A 23,201-nucleotide genomic window follows, 5' to 3' on the forward strand; every position below is an offset into this window, starting at 1 on the left:
GACTGGCCTCTGGCCCAGCTGGCTGTGAGGCCCAGCCTCAGCTGTTGCAGGCACACTGCTGTGTGCTGGTGCCAACTGAGGCTGCCCACTGGGTGTGGCAGAGTAAGAGCCACTTTGGAGAGATGCCAGTGGTGGGTCCTTAGAGAAATACCAGGGTGGAATGAAGTGTTAATAAGGTTAATAGAGAATGCCAGAATTGGTGCCTGCCAGTGTCAGACCAGCTAGGTGGAAGGAAAATAAGAAAGGGAAAAAAATGATGCCCACCATTTTCTGTCCCTGGAAAAAGTTCCAACAGCTCATCAGTCCCTGGAAAAAGTTCCAACAGCTCTCTGTCTGTTCAGCACACACCTTAAAATTAGTCAGTATATCACCTTCATGTATGACTCAGATGCTTTTCAAACTGTTGCCCCTGCACGTGGACTCGGAAAGTGTGCCACCTGAGTTTCCTACAGCCCTTTGGCTTTCCCAAATGTAAGCCCTGTTGATTTTTAAAGCCAGAGTTATGGGGGCTCCTCTTCTTGGTGAAGGTGCTCAGACCCTTTGTTCTTCAGAGGGATATCCCTCCCGCTCGTGGGTCACTGCATAGGGTGTAGGGGGTAGAGTGGGTCCTGACTAGACTGAGTCTGCCCCCACCGTCTGTCTCAGTGTGGCTTTTTCTTTGTATCTGTAGTTGTAGAAAATCTCCTCTGCTAGTCTGTAGGTCGTTCTCAGAGATAGCTGTTCTGTACATAGTTGTAGTTTTGATGTCAATGAGAAGAGGTGAGCTTAGGATCTTCCTACTCTATCACCTTGAACCCGAAGCTGGGAACCTTGGTTTTGAATGCAAATTAAGCCTGTCCTCAAAATGTTGTTCTTCGCGGTTGGTGCCAGTCATTTATTTTTTTATGACAAGTTTGAGAACCCTGTTTGTGAGTTAGAGGATAGCCTTTATTTTGTCAGTGCCTCTCATTATGCTAACTATTCCACATATGGATTTGGACTGCAAGACCTCAATTAGATCCTTTTACTCCCAATTCTGGATTTCCATCCAGGTTTCTTTTTGTGAATCATGTAACAGTCATTAGATCCTCTACTCACTGTAACTTTGCACCCCAGTATAGGACTCTACATTTATCCCTATGAAATTTTATCTCCATGATTCATTCCATAATTCAAGATGACATATCCCTCTAGATTCTGATTATCATCTATTTTGTATGGATTTTATTGTCACCCATCATCTGACTTCAATAGCTCTGAGTAGAACTGAGGATGGAACCCTCTGATTTATTACCAGAGAGTTTATTACAAATTGACATGGATCCATTAGTCATCACTTATTTGTTATAGATAGTAAGTGGATGACTTAATTATACTCAACTCACAATGCAACACAGGGATGTCATGATGGGCACTATCTTCATTGCTAAAAGCATAGTTCTTAGCATTTTCCCTGATCTACAGCTTGTTAAACAACCAGGGTTGTTTAACAAGGAAATGAGAATAATGAACTTTCCTTGGGGAACCCATGCTGCTTTTTGTTGATTGTCATTTTCTTTTCCACACTTTCATAATCTATTTTTTTAAGTATTCCCTCTAGAATCACACATGGGATTGATCTCAGTCTCCCCAGTCATGATCTTAGAAGTCGAATGCACTTCTCAGTACTCATGCAATATTCAGAATTCATTCAACAAATGCTTGCAGAGCATCCAGCACTCTGTTCAGAGCTAGGGAAATAGTGGTTTAAAAGCAAACTACAACCCTTGATCTCTTGAAGCATGTATACTATCAGGAGGAGACAGCTAATATAATCAATAGGTTATATAGTATTTTAAAGATCACAGAAGAAACTAACAGGGTAGGGAGGAGTGATTTTAGATAACATGACCTGGATAGGCCTTATTAAGATGTTAAAATTTGAACAAAAACTTGAAAGGGTCATGTGGAAACTTGGTGGAGAGTGTTTCTGACAAACGGAATAGTTGTTCAGTGGCCCAAAGGGACACAAGGAGGCGAGTATGGCTGGGATGGATGAGGAGGAGAGGAGTTGTCAGAAAGAGGTCATAGCACAGGAGACCAGCTGTAACAACTCTGACTTCAATTCTGTTTGTAACTTCTTTGGGTTCAGTTCTGAGTACAGTGGGAAGCCATGAGAAGGTTTCTGGCATGACCATATTCAACATTTTTAAAGGATTTTTCTAGCAGCTGTGCTGAGAGTAAACTGTAGGTAGAGCAAGAAATAATTAAGTGGTAGTTGGCTCTCCAGTCCACAGACATCCTATTTTTTCGTAATAACTTCTATCAGCATGATAGAACCTAATTAGCATTTATAATGCTGTTTTCATGGGGAAATATCAGAAAGGCAGACTTGTCTCTCTAGCTCTGTCCCTACTTCTTTGGCCCTTTTATATATACTTTTTTTTTTTTTAATCAAATAGAGATTATCCACAAATCCTGTTTGATTTATTCTGATTCATTCTGAAACTATAGTGAAAACAATGCTTATTCTCAATAACTAATTCTTAGCAAGTGGCAAATAACATTATGAGAACCGCACCATGTCACCTATATTTTCATTATTTCCATTTGTGCTAAAAAAATATGCTTTAAGAAATTTATTCTTTATCCATTACTGTGTGAAGAAGTGTAAAATTCTGATATTCAAGACATAAAGACCCTTCATCCTATAAAAGAGGCAAAACTAAATATGGAACTACTATAGAAATGTTATCCTATATAATAAAGAGTTAATATGCCAATTAACCCTTACACCCTCACAAGATGGCTGCCTACAACCAGACTGGCAGGGCGATTAGTGAGGGATGACCAAACGACTCAACAGCAGGCTGCATGGGGTGACCAGGCCAATGGGGGGGCCTGAGGGGTGACCAGGCCAGCAGAGGGGGCAGTTAGGGGCTACCAGGTTGGAAGGGGGGGCAGTTAGGGATCGGGCCTAAACCTGCAGTCGGACATCCCCCAAGGGGCCCGGGATTGGAGAGGGTGCAGGCTGGGCTGAGGGGACCCCTCCCTCCCGAGCATGAATTTTGTGCACCGGGCCTCTAGTAAGATATAAAATGCTAAATTTTATTTCATAGAGTATAAGTGCTATAGGAATTTCAAGAAGTTGAAGTATTTTAGCCACCTGTGGTCATATTCTAAAAATGTTTTTGAACACACATTTTTGTGTGCTTCAACATAGTGAGATAATAAGACACTTTTTTTTTGCCAGTAATAATCGCTTGTTGTAGGAGTGATGGTCAGTTAAGAGGCCATTCTCCAGTTAAGAATGTATATGTGTGGGATATAAGGGGGGATGTGGAGGGCCATCCTTTAAGTAAAGGAAACAACATTAATGGGGCAAAGCAGGGAGAACATTTGATATTTAAATTCTGAGATCACATTCTAAGTTGTGAGTGGATAACCACTGAATAAAGATTGGTTGAGTAGGCAACCATGGGAAGAATTAGCAAATGGCTTAGTACTTCTTTAGTTACAATATTCATTATTAATAAAAATTTAAAAAAAAGATTGAGGACCTATAACTTGCTAGGCAGAAAAGAGGGAATATGAAAATATTCATTTGGTGGAGTACCATGAGTGTGTTCTACTTTCTGATTCTACTAAAAAACAAAAGCTGAATCCTCTAAAAACTGACCATACAGTACTCTTGGGGTAGTGTGAATTATTGAATTGAGTAAATCACAGGGAAGGTTTAAAATTAGAACTCACATGGCCTTGACTCTTAATTACAACAAGAAACACTTAACTCTTGGTTATTTTTCCTTTGAACAAGATATGTACCTTTCATATGTTATTGAATGAGTAATTGTATAATTAATAATTATTTGCCTGAACAAAGTTATTATTTATGTAGTCTCTTCATAGGTCTCAGGAAAATAAATTGGTATTCAACTAACAGCAAAGATTTTGGACAATAAATAGAATAAGAAAAATTGTAGAAAATACAATATTTTCGATATTCACATTATAATTAATAAGTTTGTTTTTAGCCCTGACTGGTTTGGCTCAGTGGATAGAGCGTCGGCCTGTGGACTCAAGGGTCCCAGGTTCGATTCTGGTCAAGGGCATGTACCTTGGTTGCGGGCACATCCCCAGTAGGGGGTGTGTGCAGGAGGCAGCTGATCGATGATTCTCTCTCATCGATGTTTCTGACTATCACTCTCTCTTCCTCTCTGTAAAAAAATCAATAAAATATATTTTAAAAAAAAGTTTGTTTTTAGCTAAATTCCATTATAAACTTATAAAATGACCTGCTAATTTGTTTTATTCAGCCTGCAAGTCCTGGCCAGCCTCTTTCTCCACTTCTTAGACGGTGCACCTCAGTCCTGGAGGCTATTGTAAGAACTGTACCAGGTCTCCTGCAAGCTGTCTTCCTAATAGCAAAAGTGAAATATTTGTCAGGTAAGGTATACCTTAAAAGCTTAAAAGAAGCTTTATATTCTGATGTTTATTAAAAACAACATAAGCAAACTAAGAATTTCACATATATGGAGAATTGTAATATAAAATGCACATTTTTCATGTGCACAAATAACTAAGTTTTATCCAAAATAAAATTGTATAACTTGTGTTACTGTTTAATTCTTATAAATCTTTTGTGACTCAAGTGAATAGTTGGGAAAATACAGTTTTAACACTTTACAAAAGTCCATCACATAGTACTGGGGCCTCTCAATGGTAATTTACTGTCATTAATCCATAGTTGACTCATCAGCATAACAAAATGTGTGATGTTAACCAGGTTTCAGATCCTAATGGAATTTCTTAATTCCTGTTTAGTTTCTGTAACTGGTTACATACAGCCAAAAAAACGGGGGGGGGGGGGGGGGGGGGGCGGGGATTAGGGGGGAGGGGGCATCTGTAATATTCTCAACAATCAAGATTTTAAAAAATAATAATAATTAATAGATAGATACATAGATAGCCAAACAAACAACCTCCATTATAGCCTTAGCTTTTTAGGACACAGACATATGTACGATATATACATAAATATAGATGATCACATGGTGCCTATATATGTACCTTTGCTGGTTGAATACTGTGCTAAGTAAATTAAGTTTACAAAGTTCTAATGGGCAGAAACCAACTGTTTATTCTCATTAACAGTTACATCTTATATATAATGGAAAGAATTAAGAGATTGACTTCACAAATTTTTTGAATGACAGTTTTAACTGTTAAAAAAAAATAATAGACCTAGATAATCTCAAAAGCTTGTTTCACCTCTAAAGTTCTCTAGTTGTGAGAAGTGACCTTCTTCTGGTTGACTTCTATTGAGCCACATGATATTTCTTTTTTTTTTTAATTGAATTTATTGGGGTGGCACTGGTTAATAAAATTAGAGGTTTCAGGTATACAATTCTACAGTACATCACCTGTATATTGTATTGTGTGTTTTCCACCCCAACTCAAGTCTCCTTCCATTACCATTTATCCCTGCTTTCCCTTCTCCTACCTCCCCCCATCACATGATGTTTCTGTTTTTTTTCTTCCCAATTACAATGGGTATCACATACTAGTTAATCAAACTGGAACTTTGAGTTCAGATTAATTTATTAAACATTTATTATTTATTTTGAAATTTGATATAAATAAGTCTCATCATTGTAATACTTAATTGTCAAAGTCTCTAGGAATAAAAGTCTCAGATATTAACCCATTTTAAAAAGGAGCAGCCTGAAATCATTTGAAATGGTGCTGATGTTGCTAAAATTGTCTAAATTCAGATTTGTGTGTCTGATGCACAGATAAGCCAAACACTGAGACACTGGTGCTCAGAGATAGAGAAAGGTTCATTGATTTGGCCAGAGTGAGAGGACAGGAGGGTAAGACCTCTCAAATATGTCTTTCCCAAAAAGCAAAACTGGCGACTTTTTTTGCAGCAAGGGAGTTAGAGAGAGGGGGTGTTTCAGGGAACCGAGGGAGACATCTGTGTTTCTTCAGTCTCCCTCTCCTGTGACACCTAGTGTAACCAGACTTTTGGGCAGCAGGAGGTGGTCACAACTTTCTTAGAGGCATTCATTCCTTCTGCAGAACAGACTCATAAATTCTCCTTGTGACCATGGATTTGTCTCCTGCTTGACAAAGAAACAGTACATCAGCAACTTATAATTATATTGTGAGAACAAGGGGTGCTGGGCAGGCAGAGCAGTTGGGGTCTGACTATACTGGCATGTGTCTAAATAGCAGTGTTCTTGCTAATTTGCCAGCTGCACCAACTACCTGGATCTGGACCAAACTTGACAAGTGAAGGCCACAACCCTCCATCAGAATGCCCTCACTCGAGACCAAAGGAGCCCTCTGCAGCTCAGGGCCCTCTGCACTCTGACCAGCTGGGTCCAAACTTCAGGCTCCCTAGTGCCCCTTCAGGTTGGAGAATTTACCAGAATGACTCCTAGAACTCAGGGAGGCACTATACTTTGAATTACAGTGTTATTATAACAAAGGCCATTAATCTGAACCAGCAAAAGGAAGAGATGCACAGGGTGAGGTCTGGGTGGGTCCCAAATGTGATGCTGCCATTGTCCTCTTCCTGTGGAGTTGGGACACATCAACCTTCTGCCACAGTGATGTGTGACAGTACCTGCGGTACATCAGCAGCCATGGAAGCTCACTAAAGGTCTAATCTTCATAGGGTTTCATTACTTAGGGATGGATCAAATCATTGGCTGGCCTCGTGATTGAATTCAATCTCAGTTCCCCTTCTGCCAGTCAGGTTGATATCACAAGGTTCAAAGCCCCAACCCTCTAATCATGTGGTGGGTCTTCATGAGGTGGGCAGCCCCCATCCTGAGTCATACTGTTATCATAAACTATCAGAGCCCACCACAGATAACAAAGACATTCCATGGAATTTGTGGAATTCCAAGATTTAGAGTCTCCCTCTCAGGAACCTTGGAAAAAGGCCAGCTACTGGTATATTCTTTATTGTGCAGGACCCTGACAAAAACAGATCATCAGACAGCAAAGGCTTTCATTGTTCCTTCAAAAGAAATCGGACTGCTCTTACATAAGAATGTGATGTTGATGTGATCTTTGTTTATATGGTCTTGTGTTTTTTCCCCAACAGTGATGACCAATTTCTCTATTTTTAAATACTTCTGAAATAAGTGGCACATTCTTCCCCTTGCTTTAGAAGAAACAAGATTCTTATCTCAGTTATTCATGCATTCCTCATTTTCTTCAGTCACTTTTTTGCAAATCCTGATTCTTTTCCATATAGTACTTTCTTCCCTTGGTAATAACCTCTTATTTCAAGTTACTTCCTTAATCCTCCTCCTTCCTAAAAGAACAGAGGAATGGTAATTCCCATGAAAATTCATTTGCTTAACCTTCACATTTCCTTTTTTATCTGTTCTGAGTGTCGGATTGCATCACAATTATGCTTGATGGTTAATGGACAAATTTTGACACTATATTTAATAAGTTTTGTGCTGCCTCAGCCAGATTTTTGTTCATTAATTCTCTGTCTCTAAGAAAAAATGTTTTCTGTTTAAATGGATTTGTATTATAAGTAGGAATACTGGAGCCCTGGCTATAGCCTTGTCTTTTGAGGTGTCAGGTAATGTTAAGGAGAGTAATTGAACCAAAAACAGTTGAGGATCTTTTCTTCTTTCCCCATTCTCCTAGCAAAGCTGAATGGGGAGTTGGCCTAGCTATACTTACCTAAGGCCAATTTATGAGATGGCTAATGCAGATGAGCACATGTTATCTCACATCAGACCACTAGCACCCAGAGACTACTGTTTAGAGGAAGAGCCTCTTTGTACCGCCAACCCAGACTAGGCTCCACTCTTCCCATCACTTTAATCTTGATCATTTGCTTTTATTTTAAGACTCCCAGATGTACAGTAGATATGTTTCCAATACCTTTAATATTTCAGTTGGTATTTAAAGGCATTTTAAATCTAAAACTCATGTTTCTAAATCTCTAGGGTATATCATGTCTTTTTGTAATTTTATGGATGGTAATAAAATTTCTAGATTTTTTAAAACTTTTAGTCTAGAATGATAACTAGACTAAATCCTCTTTGTTACTATAGCATTCTACCTATTTAAATTTCTATGTTTTACATAACTTATTTTAATGAAATTGTAAATAAAATAAATTGACAAGGAAAATGAATAAAGATACATGCATAGGTCTCTCAGTAACAGTGGTGATTGATTCTGATTTTTTCACACTTTCTCTGGTTTGCTTCTTATGACCAAGGTGTGGTCTTACAGATGTAGAGTACTCTGATTTACATGTAAATTCTTTCAAGCCGACTACAAAGAAGAGATTAAATCATGGCCTTACGAACAGAGGACTTCAAACACTGAAACTATCCATAGACTAACTACTTTTCTCCCTCTTCTAAGATCTCCAGTTCTTAATCATTTGAATTAAATGGTGCTTTGTGTCCCTCATTAGGTGACATTGAAGCAGCTTATAATAACCTGCAGCATTGCCTGGAACACAATTCTTCTTATGCAGATGCCTACCTCCTGATGGCTCAAGTTTATTTGTCTCAGGATAAATTTAAATTATGTTCTCAGTCTCTTGAACTTTGTCTGAGCTATAACTTTAAGGTAAGTATCAACCTCCTGGAATCTTTAGCAAATGTTTATATATCAACTTTTAAAAAAAAATTTAGCCTTTAATATTTTGCTAATAAATGCATTTTTTAAATTAAAACGATTTTGGATTCATAAGCAGTAGGGGAAGAAATGGAGCAACTGTGTATAGTTAAAAAATTATAGGGACTGGGCAACAAAGATCTGGGGTTAGTGTCTGGTGTTTCCACTTATCTCTCTGAACCTCAGTTTTCTTTTCTATACATCTCATAATACCCTACAGTTATAGTGAGTATTAAATGCAATAATGAAAGTATCAAAAATAATTGTAAACTATAAATATTTTTATGTATTAGGATTTATTTTATTGCCTGTTTCCTTCTTGGACCTTGTTTTGTTTTGTTTTGTTTGTTTTTTTAAATCCTCACCTGAGGATATGTTTTTACTGATTTTTAGAGAGTGAGAGAGCAACATCTATCGGTTGCCTTCCTTATGCTCATTAACCAGAGGTTGAACTGCAACCTAGGTATGTGCCCTGATGGGGAATCAAACCCACAATCTTTTGGTATACAGGGCCTTGGACATGGATTTTTAATAACTTTTCTCTAGATTTATCATCAAAGATGCTGAGTCATTTTGAAACTTAGTATGTGGTTTGAGGATATAAACACACTAGATTTCTACCCAAGGTATTCTGTGATACATATCATATCCCTCAGCATTAGGGGAAATCCAGGTTCAGGTGCTTCCTGAGCTACCTGGAGTCATGGAGGACCTCCTCAAATTTTCACTTGGGTTCACAGCGTCTTAAGCCCTGTTATATGAGAACCCATTGATGGACTGGAGAATTAAAGTCCCAAGCAAGGTTTGCAGACGATAGCACCTGCTTCCTAGGATAGTAGTTCTCAAGTCCGATGGGGCCTTGGAACCCCATGTAGGTACTCTACCCCAGTCATTAAGAATCTCCAAGAGAAGAGATAAGAGGAGTGTTCACACAGAGTTCATAGGTGACTAAGACAGAACCAAAGCCTTACAGAGGAGTGTAGCTGTCCCAGACATTAAATGGCTGCTACTTCACCTCATTCTGGATTATCTTCTTTGACTCATTCCTCACTCATTTTTGTCATTTTGTTTTTCTGTATACACTGTTGCTAGCCACAATAAAGACAGAAGCTTTGTTTCATGTTTCTGGGTAGTACCAAATGGTAAGACCAATGTTTGATTAACGTATCCTAAAATGCTTAATCTTAAAAATAAAGAAAAGGGGGAAAACTTTGTTTCTAGAAATCTAATGACTTTATATCAGTACCAGCAGTCCCAGATAAAGAAAATCCTTTCCTGAAAACTCAAATTATTTTAGAATATATTTTCTAGCCTTACGTACTTTGTTTGCATTTTCTCCTTGGTCATAGTAGAAGCACTTAATTACCAGTTGTTCATCCAGAGGGATGCTAGGTAGTGGCAGGTTTCCTGAATTTGATTTAATACAATATTGGATCAGAAAGTTAATAAAAGGACAGAAATAGACCTTATGTATATAATCACAGGCTGTCCTCAAATATCCTATCATTTTAATGTTTGATGGACTGTAAATTATGTGTTGATGTTGTAAGCACTCCAAGGAAGTATTTCTGAATATTATTTTTTTCAGGTGAGAGAATATCCTTTATATCATTTGATAAAAGCCCAGTCACAAAAGAAAATGGGAGAAATAGGAGAGGCCATTAAAACTCTACATATGGCAATGAGTTTACCAGGAGTGAGGAAAATTGGAGCCTCCTCAAAATCAAAATACAAAAATACTGAAGTTGATGCAAGCCATCGTTTGTCAATCTTTCTTGAGTTGGTAGAGGTTTACTGCTTAAATGGAGAACAGGTAGGTCAAATTTTAATTCATTGACTCAGATCAATGTACTTAGATTGGCTACCATAAAATGTTATAACATAGCATAACATAATATAGCATAATATAACATAATGTGAATAACAATGCAATGTAATATGACATATTATGAAATGTATTAATAAGTATAATAGCATTATAATGTATGATTACCCCAGCTACCATGAAAAGTAGCAATATGATATAGTTATAATTCTGTGAATTCCTAAAGGCTTCACACACATAAGCATACATGTACACACAAGTACTACTGAAATAAAATGAAAATACCAACCTGAAATTCTAGTGCTTGAGGAAACAAAAGAACCAGTGGATGAATAACAACTTTGATAAATTCATAGGACAGCCATAAAATCAAATGCTTTAAAAAATAATAATATAGATGGATAGATGGATGGATGGATGGATGGATGGATGGATGGATGGATGGAAAATAGCAGGTAATTCTGAGAAAATTCAAGAAAATGAAGAACTTAATGTCATCGATACCTGGTTTTTAGATTGCAGCAGTTGCTAATTTATTTTTATATTTCAGTGGAAGTTAATAATAATAATAATAATAATAATAATCTGGCCACTCAGTGTATATCCTATATAATAAAAGGCTAATATGCAAATTGTCCCCTGGACCGGAAGTTTGACCAGGGGGCAGAGCCGGCCAGATGGCCAACCGCCTGCAGCCCCTCCTCCCAGCTGGCCCTGCTCCCAGTTGGCACCCCCACCCCGATCGGGGGCAGGGCCGTTCCACCAACTGCCCGCAGCCTCTCCCCCCGGCCAGCCTGGCCCGATCGGCCTCAATTGGGGCGGGCCAGCTGACCCCCACCCATGCACGAATTTGTGCACTGGGCCTCTAATCTATATATATATAAGTCTAATATGCTAAGTGTCCAACCATTAGACCGGTAGCTATGACACACACTGACCACAAGGAGGCAGACGCTCAGCTCACAGGCATGGAAACGTGGAACAGACTGATGAATCTCAGAGGGGAGGGGAACGGGGGTGGGAAGAGATTAACCAAAGATCTTATATGCATAATAGAGGCCTGGTGCACGGATTCGTGCACCAGTGGGGTCCCTCGGCCTGGTCTGTGGGGATCAGGTTGAATCAATGCACCGGGCCTCTGACATCCCCTGAGGGTTCCTGGATTATGAGAGGGCGCAGGCCAGGCTGAGGGACTCCACAAGTACACGAATCCATGCACCAGGCCTCTAGTGTCTAGATAATTGCCAAGTCTCAATTTCTGTTTCACTAATAAATGAACATAAAATGCATTTAAATAAGAAGAACCAGCTGCCATGCATAAATAGTTGATTCTAAGATGTGCTAGTTTTTTCACTTCTGAAATCTGAATGTTCTATAATATTTAAAGTTGAAATGGATCTTAAATGACATTTGAGATGAATCTTAAATAACATTTTAGATTCATTGAGGTACAAATTTGGAAATGAATTAATATGTTCACGTGAGGTATAAGAAAAATGATGTCCTGAAATAGGGAATAAAGTAGTACACAACTTAATGAGGAGCCATTGGGTGCAGTGAGTGACCGGACTAGATCCCATCATCGAGGTAGTGTGGCTAAGAATTTAGGCTTTGGAGTCAGGCTGCCTGACCTTGAATTCTGGTCTATCATTTGTTAACTTCTTAACTCTCTAAATCTCAATTTCCTTACTGCAGGGTAGGGGTAATAATAGTAATTACCTTACAGGTTGTTTTGTAAGAATTAGGTTAACCCTACCAGACCTGAGGCCCTGAACCTAACTGTCCCCTTAAACCACACAAAGTCAATTCAAACACATGGGGGCAGACATTTGCAATGGCTAACCATGAGGTTTGACCACGATTAGTTGGTTATTTTTAGTTTGTGACGCATTTTTTTCACGTACTAAGCAAAGTACCAAAAACTAGGTACAGAGGTATAGCGGCAGATTCGGAAATTACCGAAAAATCGGTACAGCGGTCTGGTTGGGTTAATACAATGCTGAGTGCAAAGTAAATGCTTATCTATAATAATAAAAGCATAATATGCTAATTAGACCGGACAGCTGAACTACCTTCCAGACGTCATTCCTGACGTCCTTCTGGATGAAAGCTGCCATGGCAGGGGCCAAGGCAGAGGCGGTTAGGGACTATCAGGCAGGCAGGCTAGCGGTTAGGGGCGATCAGACCGGCAGGCGAGTGGTTAGGGGAGATCAGGCAGGCAGGTGAGCAGCTAGGGGTGATCAGGCAGGCAGGCAAGCAGTTAGGGGCAACCAGGTAGGCAGGCAGGCAAGTGGTTAGGAGCCAGCGGCCCCAGATTTCGAGAAGAATGTCCTAAACCAGTAGTCAGACATCCCCCGAGGGGTCCCGGATTGTGAAAGGGTGCAGACCGGGCTGAGGGACCCCCCCTTCCATGCATAAATTTCGTGCACCGGGCCTCTAGTTAAATTATAGTAGTGGTGTCTCTTGTGTAGCAACTGCTGTTGTCTCAGTTATTTAAACACTTCTCAGCTAACCAGTATTTATAATGTTATCTGAATTTGGTTTCTGCGTTTAGTTTTAAATATCTGTGCTTTTTAAAAAATCCATCAGTATTTCATGAATATCCTAATTGTGCTAGCATTTATTGTTCATTCTGTTTTCATAGAAAATCCTCATTTCTAATATAATTAGTTGAATATTTTGAATGTTATTTTTATTTCATCCTTACAGCATGAGGCAGCAAAAGTGTTACAAGATGCTATCCATGAATTTTCTGGGACATATGAAGAATTGCGTGTTACCATTGCTAATGCAGACCTAGCTCTGGCCCAAGGAGATGTTGAGCGGGCTTTAAGCATGCTTCAGAACGTTACATCCGAACAGCCTTATTTCATAGAGGTCAAAGAAAAAATGGCAGATATATACCTGAAGCATAGAAAAGAGAAAATGTTGTATATCACTTGCTATAGGTAAATGGTTTATTTTAATGCATTTACTTCCTAAAATTAATTCCCAATTTTGTTTTACTTCTCTTTTAAGTGTTTTGTAGATACTGTATATATCCTTGCCTTCATGTTCTCACTTCCTTCTCCTACCATCAACCACAGTCACTCTAGCCAAGCTACTCTCTCAAAAACATAAAGCATAATACTTAGGATTACTTCAGCCTGTGGCTCATTCTGGTTTCTCAGTTCTCCTCCCTCATCAGATGTTACTTTTAGACATCTTTCTTTTGGGGAAGGGAAAGAACAGTTATATGTATTAATAATTTAAGTCAATTATGTAATGTAACATCAATTCAGGGGCTAGATGGTCATGTTTAATTCCTAATATAATAGACTAAAGGCCCAATGCACGAAATTCGTGCAAGGGGCTTGGCCCTTGCAGCCGCGGTGGCTTGCCTCGGCCCTCGCAGCCCCGGCTTCATCCAGAAGGTTGTCCAGAGGACATCTGGAGGTCGTTTGGCTGTCCGGTCTAATTAGCATATTATGCTTTTATTATTATAGATACAGAAAAAGAATTATGGTTTAGTATGTATTACACTAAGGTATGAATTACAAATGTTCCTTGGTGAAAGGACAGGGACTTTAAAAGTTATATGTGGCCCTGGCCAGTGTAGCTCAGATTGTTGAGCGTCATCCCATACACCAAAAGGTGACAGGTTCGATTACCAGTCAGGGCACATACTCAGGTCTTGGGTTCAATTCCCTAGTCAGGGCATGTGTGGGAGGCAAACAATCAATGTTTCTCTCTCACATTGATGTTTCTCTCTCCCTTCGTCTCTCTCTAAAATCAATAAAGATAAATTAATTAAAAGTTATGTTCTGATGCCCTTAGGAGTTATTGGGATATACAACACCTGTACTCTGTTTACTGCATTTCAGAAAATGCAAAGACTTAATGAAAAACATAAACAGTCTGGTTATGGGTATGGTGGTTTTGTTTTGTTTTTTGTTAGTGTTTTTCACAGTGTTACACTTGGATATGTAGAAGGTACTCTGAAGGTTATTGGTTAATTGAAATAAATGTGCTTACCTTTTAGAAGAAAATATTTGTATTCAATATACTAAATAGTGTTGGTCTGATTTCCAGAGAAATTGCTGAAATAATGCCCAGTCCTCATTCTTTTCTTCTCCTTGGAGATGCATACATGAATATTCAAGAGGTAAATGTCTGCTGCTACTGAACTTAGGCTTTTAAAAAATCTTTGTGATTAGTATAACATCCCAAATGAAAAGGAATTTGGTTTTCTAAATAATGTTTACTTAATATTCAAGATTCAGTCATCACAGTGAAAGGGGACAACCATTACAATAAAAGAACGCTTTTCTTTTCAAATTGAGATCCAGTAATTCAGCACGATCATTATTTAAAATAGAGACGGTGTCAGACGCAAGTGAAGAGGCTCCTTTGAACAGAAGATGAAGAGAACTGTTGGCTGTGTGGTGTTTTCTTCACAGGGAAGCAGTCCTCTGACTCTATCTGGCTTTCGTGATGACTGCCAGAAATGAAAAGTCAACAACTTTTCTCTTACTGCTCATATTATTATTTATGAAGGCAAGAGAACAATTAACATGGGTGGGAGTATACTGATAAGTTATACCTATGCTAGTGACTGTCACCTTTCTGAAATTATTAAGGTTTCTGGACTTAAATACATGCTTTATTAATCTTATTAAATATTCCAAATGAAGCCCATAATTATATAAATGTTGCCATTAGTGGGATCCAGCCAAGCTCTTTATCTATTGCTTATTTTTTGTGTCTGTCAACATTAGCCTGAAGAAGCCATAGTAGCATATGAGCAAGCATTAAATCAAAACCCAAAAGATGGAACACTTGCAAGCAAAGTTGGGAAAGCGCTTGTGAAAACTCATAACTATTCAAAGGCAAGTACTTTATAGTTTAAAATATATTTATTGGGTCAATTTTTTCAAAGTCTGCTCTATGAGAGGCCTTCAGCAAGCACCGTTTATATCTTGATGGTTTTAAAACTCCAAATTGTGTCCACAAGCTGGAATTTGTGCTAAAGTCTTTCTCTTGTCTCACATTCTTATTCACTGCATTTTGCTAAGACTATTTGGACTAAAGTTTACTTCAGGCCTCATCTTACACCTAAATTCTTATCACTAAACCAGTTGCTATTAACATCTCTGTCATTATATGACAAAGCATAATAGATGTCCTTTCTCTGAAATGAATTTTGGGAAGCTATGTGCTTTGAGGGTTGGGTTTGGGTTTTTGTTTTTTATCTTGTTTTTTTGCCTCTTAGAGTAAATGAGTATTCTTTAGTTGCTATATTTTTGCTCTACTCCTGGTAACTTGAACATTTATACAACAGCTAGCAGAGTATTGCATTTGATAAAGTTCACTGGCTTCTGGAATAAAACCATTAAAAAAAATTTTTTTTCACCAAGCACTCACTCTATTAATAAGCTACTTATACAAGAAATGCTAGTTGCCTTGTGTGATTTTTGATTCTCTAAGGAAAATGGCATACTTAACTGGTAGTGCAGATACATGCCTAAGCTTCTTCTTGGTTATTTTCAGTTATGTATATGTTTTAAATCTGTGTGTAAATTACCTATGCTTGAATTCCATTCTCATCGCCTCTTTCTTCCTAACTAAAATGGATTTTGTTTAGGCAATCACTTACTATGAAGCTGCACTGAAAAATGGACAAAATTATCTTTGCTACGACTTGGCAGAGCTTTTATTAAAATTGAAATGGTATGACAAAGCAGAAAAAGTTCTTCAACACGCTCTAGCTCATGAACTTGGTATGAAAATATTCATGATTTGAAAAAAAGTATACCTGATATATCTTATCTTTTCATTTTTGTATTATATAAATGTGTATTTGTATTCCCAGTATTTTATATGTGAAGTTGCTTATTTCATTGATCAGAATATCACTCTATTAAAATAAGACATTTGAAAAATCTATAACAGATTTATGAAACAGTTAATTGTGTTATAGAAAAATACTTCCCAAAATGATGTAAAGTTCTTTTAAATTGCAATTATGTCTGATGTTTAAACAAGTAAACATTTTTATTATAAGTTTTTTAAAAATATATTTTTATTGATTTCAGAGAGAAAGACAGAAACATCAATAATGTAAAATTAAAGAAATAATTTAAATAAACCACTTCAAACAGACTGGCAAAGACCATGTACTTCTTAAATGGTGGAAGAAACATATTTCTGTTAATTAGTATTTAGGGTTCTTTTACTGCTCTTAGATCACAAAGTAATAATACTAAATATTTAAATCACTCTCAACCACATGCCACACTTTATTTTAATTGCTTTGCATATGTTAACTTGCTTTGTACTTATTAACTTTAAATATTTTACAACAACCCTATGAAATAGGTACTATTATTTCCCCTCTCTTACACATGGAAGGGAGGCACAGAATGGTTAAGTACTTGTTCAAGGTTAAATAGCTAATAAGTGATGAAGCCTAAATTTGAAACCAGACTGGTTGGCATCACAAGCGATGTTCTTACTGACTACGATTCATAGCCTATCAAATAAAATAATACGTTATTTTAAAAAACAGCACTTCTTCATTACAGTGTAGCAGATATTCTATCTTATCTTTTAATGACTTCAATAAGCAGAAATTTTATATACTTAAGAATGAAAATTGAAATTATTAACTAAGTTATTACATTGTTATTTCTAAATATATGTCTTAAGAAAAACCTCCAGTTTTTACCCAGTTCTTTATTTTTTCTTCCAACCTGTTTGTATCTTTTTTTAAAAAAACAAACATGGCCATTCCTCAGTTAACTGACTGAAAATTTTTTAACTTTGTTCACTATTTTTCAAAACCATTCTTTCCAAAGACCATTTTTTAAACTGGTTGAAAAATGTAAGCATTTGTTTAAAATTAATATTTTCCCCCAATGTATTCAATTCTTTCTTAGTAAATGAACTGTCAGCTGTCATGGAAGATGGACGTTTGCAAATTCTTCTAGCAAAAGTTTACAGTAAAATGGAAAGACCTGGTGATGCAATAACTTCATTACAACAGGTAAATGCATTTGTTTGTGAGGGTGGTTGTGGGTGGAGGATGGATGCAGAAGGAAATATGCCACATGTAAGAGTAAACCAACCTCATTCACAGAAAATAAGTCAAAACGGAAATGATTGAATGCCTGTGGATTGTACGGCTTAAATATATTATTGCTAATTATTATAACAAATAGGGAATTTGATTTTTTAATTCTTACAGCTGATAAAGTTTGGTTTAAAGCTTTTGTACAGTCATATGACTTATTTTATAGGTGGGATTTGACATCATTTTTTTTTTCTTCCTTTATTTATATCTTCTTTAATTCCTTTTAATATTTTGTTGTTTTCACTGTAGGGGTTTTGCACACTTTTCCTTTGAACTATTCCCTAAGTAGCTAATATTTTTAATGATTTTTAAATTTCTAGTGTGCTAACAATTTTTTTAAATTAAATTTTATCATAATTCACTTTCTGCATCTATCAGATTACTCATGTGACTTTTCTCTTATTTTTTTCTGTAAATTGATTTTCAGATGTTAAATCCCCGTGATAGCCCTGAAATATGTCATTTTTTTATAATTTTTTAAAACAACAACTGGAATTTAAAGATATTAGCTAGTATTTTGTTCAAGATCTGTACATCCATGTTCATGAGAGAGATTGATCTATAAACTGATGCTATTTTTTTAGCATTTGGAACAATTTGATATTAAAACCATTGGGACTTCAAAGCTTCTTGATGGAAGATTTTTATTAATGGATTCAACATCTATAATGGATCTTGGAGTGATCATTTTAAAATTTCATCTTATGATAGTTTGGATGGATATATTTTTAAACAGTTTTTTATTTCATTAAATCGTCAAATTAATTGACATATTTTTTCATAATATCTTACCCGTTGAAAGTCTGGAAATGCTGTAGAAATATCTTCTTTTATACTACTGATATTGGTCATTTTCCTTCTGTTATTAATGATCAGTTATGCCAGGGGTTTATTATAATAATATTTTCAGAGAACCAACTTTTTCCTTTTCTGGCTTCATTAAATGTTTGCTTTTTTACCTCACTAATTAGTTTTCTCTACTTTTTTTGGATTTGGTTTACTAATCTTTTTCTAGACTATTGAAATAGTCCATTAGGTAGTAACATAGGCTGGGTTTGCCTTTGTTCTTTTCTTATTCATTTAAGGTAATAAATTTATCTCTAAGCATTGCTTTAGATACACCCCACAAGTTTATTATTGTTCAGTTTATAATATTTCCTCACTTCTACTTTGATCACTTTGGGTTATTTATAAGTATAGTGTTTATCCAGGGATCTCACTTCTAGGAACATATCCTAAGAAGACTGAAACACCAATCAGAAAGAATATATGCACCCCTGTGCTCATAGCAGCATTATTTACAATAACTAAGATGTGGGAACAGCCCAAGTGCCCATCAGTAAATGTGTGGATAAAAAAAGCTGTGATACATTTACACAATGGAATAGTATGCAGTAGTAAAAAAAGCAGAATCTCTTACTCTTTGAGACAACATGGAAGGACCTGGAGAATATTATGCTAAGCAAAACAAGCCAGTCAGAGAAAGACAAGTCTCACATGATCTCACTTATATGTGGAATCCAATGAACAAAATAAACTGATGAATAAAATAGATCCACAGACATGGAAGCATGCAACAGACTGAAGATTATAAGAGGGAAGGGGGGTAGGGTGGGTGGAAAGAGATTAACCAAGGATCTTATATGCATACTAGAGGCCCGGTGCACAACATTCGTGCACTCGGCGGGGGGTTGGGGGTAGGGGGGGAATGGGGGTACCTCAGCCTGGTCTGTGCCCTTTCACAGTCCAGGAGCCCTCAGGGGATGTCCAACTGATGGCCTAATTCTCAGTCAGACAACCTTAGCACTGCCTCGGAGGCAGGCCATTGCGCTCGCCAGCCATTAGCCCAGCTTGTGGCTGAGCGGCGCTCCCCATGTAGGAGCACACTGACCACCAGGGGGCAGCTCCTGCGGTGAGCATCTGCCCCCTGGTGGTCAGTGCGCATCATAGTGACGAGTTGTTCCACCATTCAATTGATTTGCATATTACCCTTTTATTATATAAGATATGTGTAATCCATGGACACAGACAAAAGTGGGGTGGAGGTCTGAGGAGGGGATAGGAATGAGAAGGAGGGGATCAATGGGGGAGGGATGAAGGAAACATCTGTAATACTTCCAACCATAAAGATAAATTTTAAATAATTTAAAGTGGCAACTATTGCATATGGAAATAACATAGTAAGCACTTAATATATGGCAGTTATTTTTCACAACCTATAGTTATAAATATGGTTTGAAGTAAAATCTGTTTATGTATCCTATCTAATAAAAGAGTAATATGCAAATTGACCGTACTTCCGCCACACCACAAGCCATGCCCACCAGCCAGTCAGGAGCAAGTATGCAAATTAACCCAACCAAGATGGCTGTGGCCATGGAGCGAACAGGAGGCTTGGGTTTCCCTGGCAATGGAGGAATCCAAGATTCCTGCACACCCTGGTCGGCCCAGGCCTCCGCTCAAGGCTACAAAGTTTCAATTATAGAAGATAAATAAATCCCAGATACCAGGGCCTCTGCTTGGGTCGCCAGGGGGCGTGGCTGGCTTGCAAACCACCACAGGCCCCTCACCCAGGCCACTCCACGCCCCAAGGGAACCACCACCCTGATCCAGGACACCCTTCAGGGCAAACCAGCTGGCCCCCACCTGTGCACCAGGCCTCTATCCTATCTAATAAAAGAGTAAAGTGCAAATTGACTGTCACTCCAACACACAAGATGGCTGCCCCCATGTGAACACAAGATGGCCGCCACAAGATGGCCAGCAGAGGAGGGCAGTTGGGAGGGATCAGGCCAGCAGCGGAGGGCAGTTGTGGGCAATCAGGCCAGCAGGGGAGGGCAGTTGGGAGGGACCAGGCCTACAAGGGAGGGCAGTTGGGGGCGATCAAGCCTGCAGGGGAGAGCGTTAGGGGTGACCAGGCAGGCAGAGGAGGGAAGTTGGGGGTGACCGGGCCTGCAGGGAAGGGCAGTTGGGGGGGACCCAGGCCTTCATGGGAGAGCAGTTGGTGGGGGACCAGGCCTGCAGGGGAGGGCAGTTAGGGGTGACCAGGCCTGCAGGGGAGGGCAGTTAGGGGCAATCAGGCTGGCAGGGGAGCAGTTAGGCATCAATCAGGCTGGCAGGGTAGTGGTTAGAGCATGATCAGGCTGGCAGGCAGAAGCAGTTAGGGGCAATCAGGAAGGCAGGCAGGTGAGCAGTTGGGAGCAAGCAGTCCTGGATTGTGAGAGGGATATCCGACTGCCCTACCAGGATCGGGCCTAAACAGACATTCGGACATCCCTCGAGGGATCCCAGATTGGAGAGGGTGCAGGCTGGGCTGAGGGACACCCCCCACCCCCATGCACGAATTTCGTGCACTAGGCCTCTAGTAAAAAATAAAAGTAATAGTGTTCAATTTCCGGGCAGTTCCATTTTTTGTTATCTTTTTTATAATTATTTATAGTTTAATTTCACTGTGGTCAGACATAGTTTGAATGATTCAGCCCTTTGAAATTTGTTAAAGCTTGCTTTATGCCCTACATTGTAATCAATTTTGGTAAAGTTTCCATGTGGATTTAAATGATGTTGTTGACTGGGTCATTTGTTAATTGATTTGCCCCACATCTTCGCTGAGCTTGAAGTAGAGCATCTCACTATTTTTGCTTTCTAGACTACCACTCTTTTGACCTCATTTTCATGTACCCAGAAGAGTTCTGCATTCTGTGCAACTCATTTATCAAATGTTTTGGTTTTGAGCTTTAGCTAACAAAAGTTCTAATTCTTTAATTGCAGGAAAATTCTAGGGAAATCACTTTTTAGCAAATTATCTTTTCTGTGAAAAAATATCTAAATAAACCAGAAATAAAGAATCTATATGCCATAAAGCACTTAACAATTTTATAATTTTATAAAATTATAATTGATAAGTACAGACTTATATTTGGTTATGCTCTTTTCACTTAATATTCATTTCTGTACAGACTTATATTTGGTTATGCTCTTTTCACTTAATATTCATTTTACCAGCATGTCTATGTAGCTACATCTTAATCATATAAAAGTAAAATTTCATGAAACAGTCTTAACCTTCACCATATGCTGTATCTAATAATATTCTCTAATCCATTCTCTTCCATTTCCAGAAGAATGCTTATTATAATGTCCTAAATTAATGTTAGGACTTGTGATTCCCAAACACACTCAGCTTTAGACCATCTTCATTAAACACCAGTTGTCAACCAACATTTTGACAGGGGTCTCGAAAAGGGCTCCCTGTGTGTAGCATAATGTGTGGCAGATGGTGAATATTCACTGTTTGTTACATGAACGCATGAATGCATTAGTGAATGATTAGCTCAAAGTTAAATTTTATTGTGCAGGCTTAAAGCACAGGAGTTCTCTTTCACTTATTAAAGGAAGGTCTCAATGTGTCAGAAAACATATCTGTGGGTGGAAAGGCTAATGTTCTTCTAATTTAGCAACCTGCTCTACATTCTTACCCTGAGGAAGACCCCTGCCTTCCTCCCGGTTGTCTGTGCACAATGTAGGACCATATGTATGTATACACCAAAAATTGATTAGCCATTTTCCATTCTTAGACATTGGGCTATTTCAGATATTTTTTCGTTTGTTTTTGTTTTGCTTTTCCTGTTTCTTCGTTTTTACAACAAATAACAAAATGTGTTTTTTTTTCTTTATAACAAATAACATGCTTTAAGTCATTTCTTCAATACCTTTCGACAAGTGGAAGATTTTTTCCAAATATTGGTTTTATGATTGCATTGTTCCCTAGTGAGCTTCCTGTACATATCCTTATAACAGTGGGAAAGACTCAGTAATTTTTAGTCTTCAGTTGGAAAGTATAGGCATGCTGGCTCATTTGCAAACAAGTGCATGTTTAAGACCTCAACTGAGATATTTTCTTTGGGTCAGGCTTTGTTAGCTCGGGGGCCAAAAATGCTTTAATAAATCTTCTGTAAAGTTTATGCTATGTGTTCACTATTGAGAATTGTTAGTTTCTACTTATTTTTTTTTAAATCTTTTTTATCCTTATTTTTTCCTAGGCTCGAGAATTACAAGCTCGGGTACTAAAACGCGTTCAGATGGAACAACCAGATGCAGTTCCTGCACAGAAACATTTAGCAGCTGAAATTTGTGCAGAGATTGCAAAACATTCTGTTGCTCAGCGAGACTATGAAAAAGCAATTAAGTTTTATAGAGAAGCGCTTGTTCATTGTGAAACAGATAATAAGGTCAGAACCTTCATAAAAGTTTAAGCACCTTTTATTCCAGATGTCATCTAATTTCTCCAAATGTAAAATTCTTATCAGCTTATTAAAGATTTGAAAAGAAATATAACAAAAATACAAGTTAAAAATTAATACTGTGTCTAGAAATCCTTCAAAATACTTATGCCTTTAATAATACTAGAATCTAAAAATCATGATGGAATAAGTGATATAAAGTAAATCTGTAAGCTCTTTGATGTTCAATATTCATTTGTGTTTTAATAATTACTTTAAAACAATTTCTCAATCTCAATTATCTGGCTCTAGATGACTCAATTCATCTTACTAAACAGCCCTTGTACACCTCTTTTTCAATTACGGGACATGCAGAAATGACTAGATTGAATCTCTTACCTCAAATGGCACAGTTTGGGAG

General features: G+C 37.9%; 1 protein-coding gene across 1 annotated transcript in view; it reads left to right on the forward strand.

Moving 5' to 3' along the window:
• TTC21B (tetratricopeptide repeat domain 21B) overlaps nt 1-23,201 on the forward strand; it is a 74,252-nt gene that overhangs the window by 19,265 nt on the left and 31,786 nt on the right. Inside the window, exons 12-20 of the mRNA XM_079782443.1 lie at nt 4,275-4,404; nt 8,420-8,577; nt 10,214-10,438; nt 13,160-13,398; nt 14,522-14,594; nt 15,208-15,318; nt 16,074-16,209; nt 17,368-17,474; nt 22,601-22,789. Of these exons, the coding sequence (XP_079638569.1) occupies nt 4,275-4,404; nt 8,420-8,577; nt 10,214-10,438; nt 13,160-13,398; nt 14,522-14,594; nt 15,208-15,318; nt 16,074-16,209; nt 17,368-17,474; nt 22,601-22,789 (1,368 nt within the window). The remainder of the gene's footprint in view (nt 1-4,274; nt 4,405-8,419; nt 8,578-10,213; nt 10,439-13,159; nt 13,399-14,521; nt 14,595-15,207; nt 15,319-16,073; nt 16,210-17,367; nt 17,475-22,600; nt 22,790-23,201) is intronic.

The sequence above is a fragment of the Cnephaeus nilssonii genome, assembly GCF_951640355.1.
Source record: "Cnephaeus nilssonii genome assembly, chromosome: 10".
NCBI lineage: Eukaryota > Metazoa > Chordata > Mammalia > Chiroptera > Vespertilionidae > Cnephaeus > Cnephaeus nilssonii.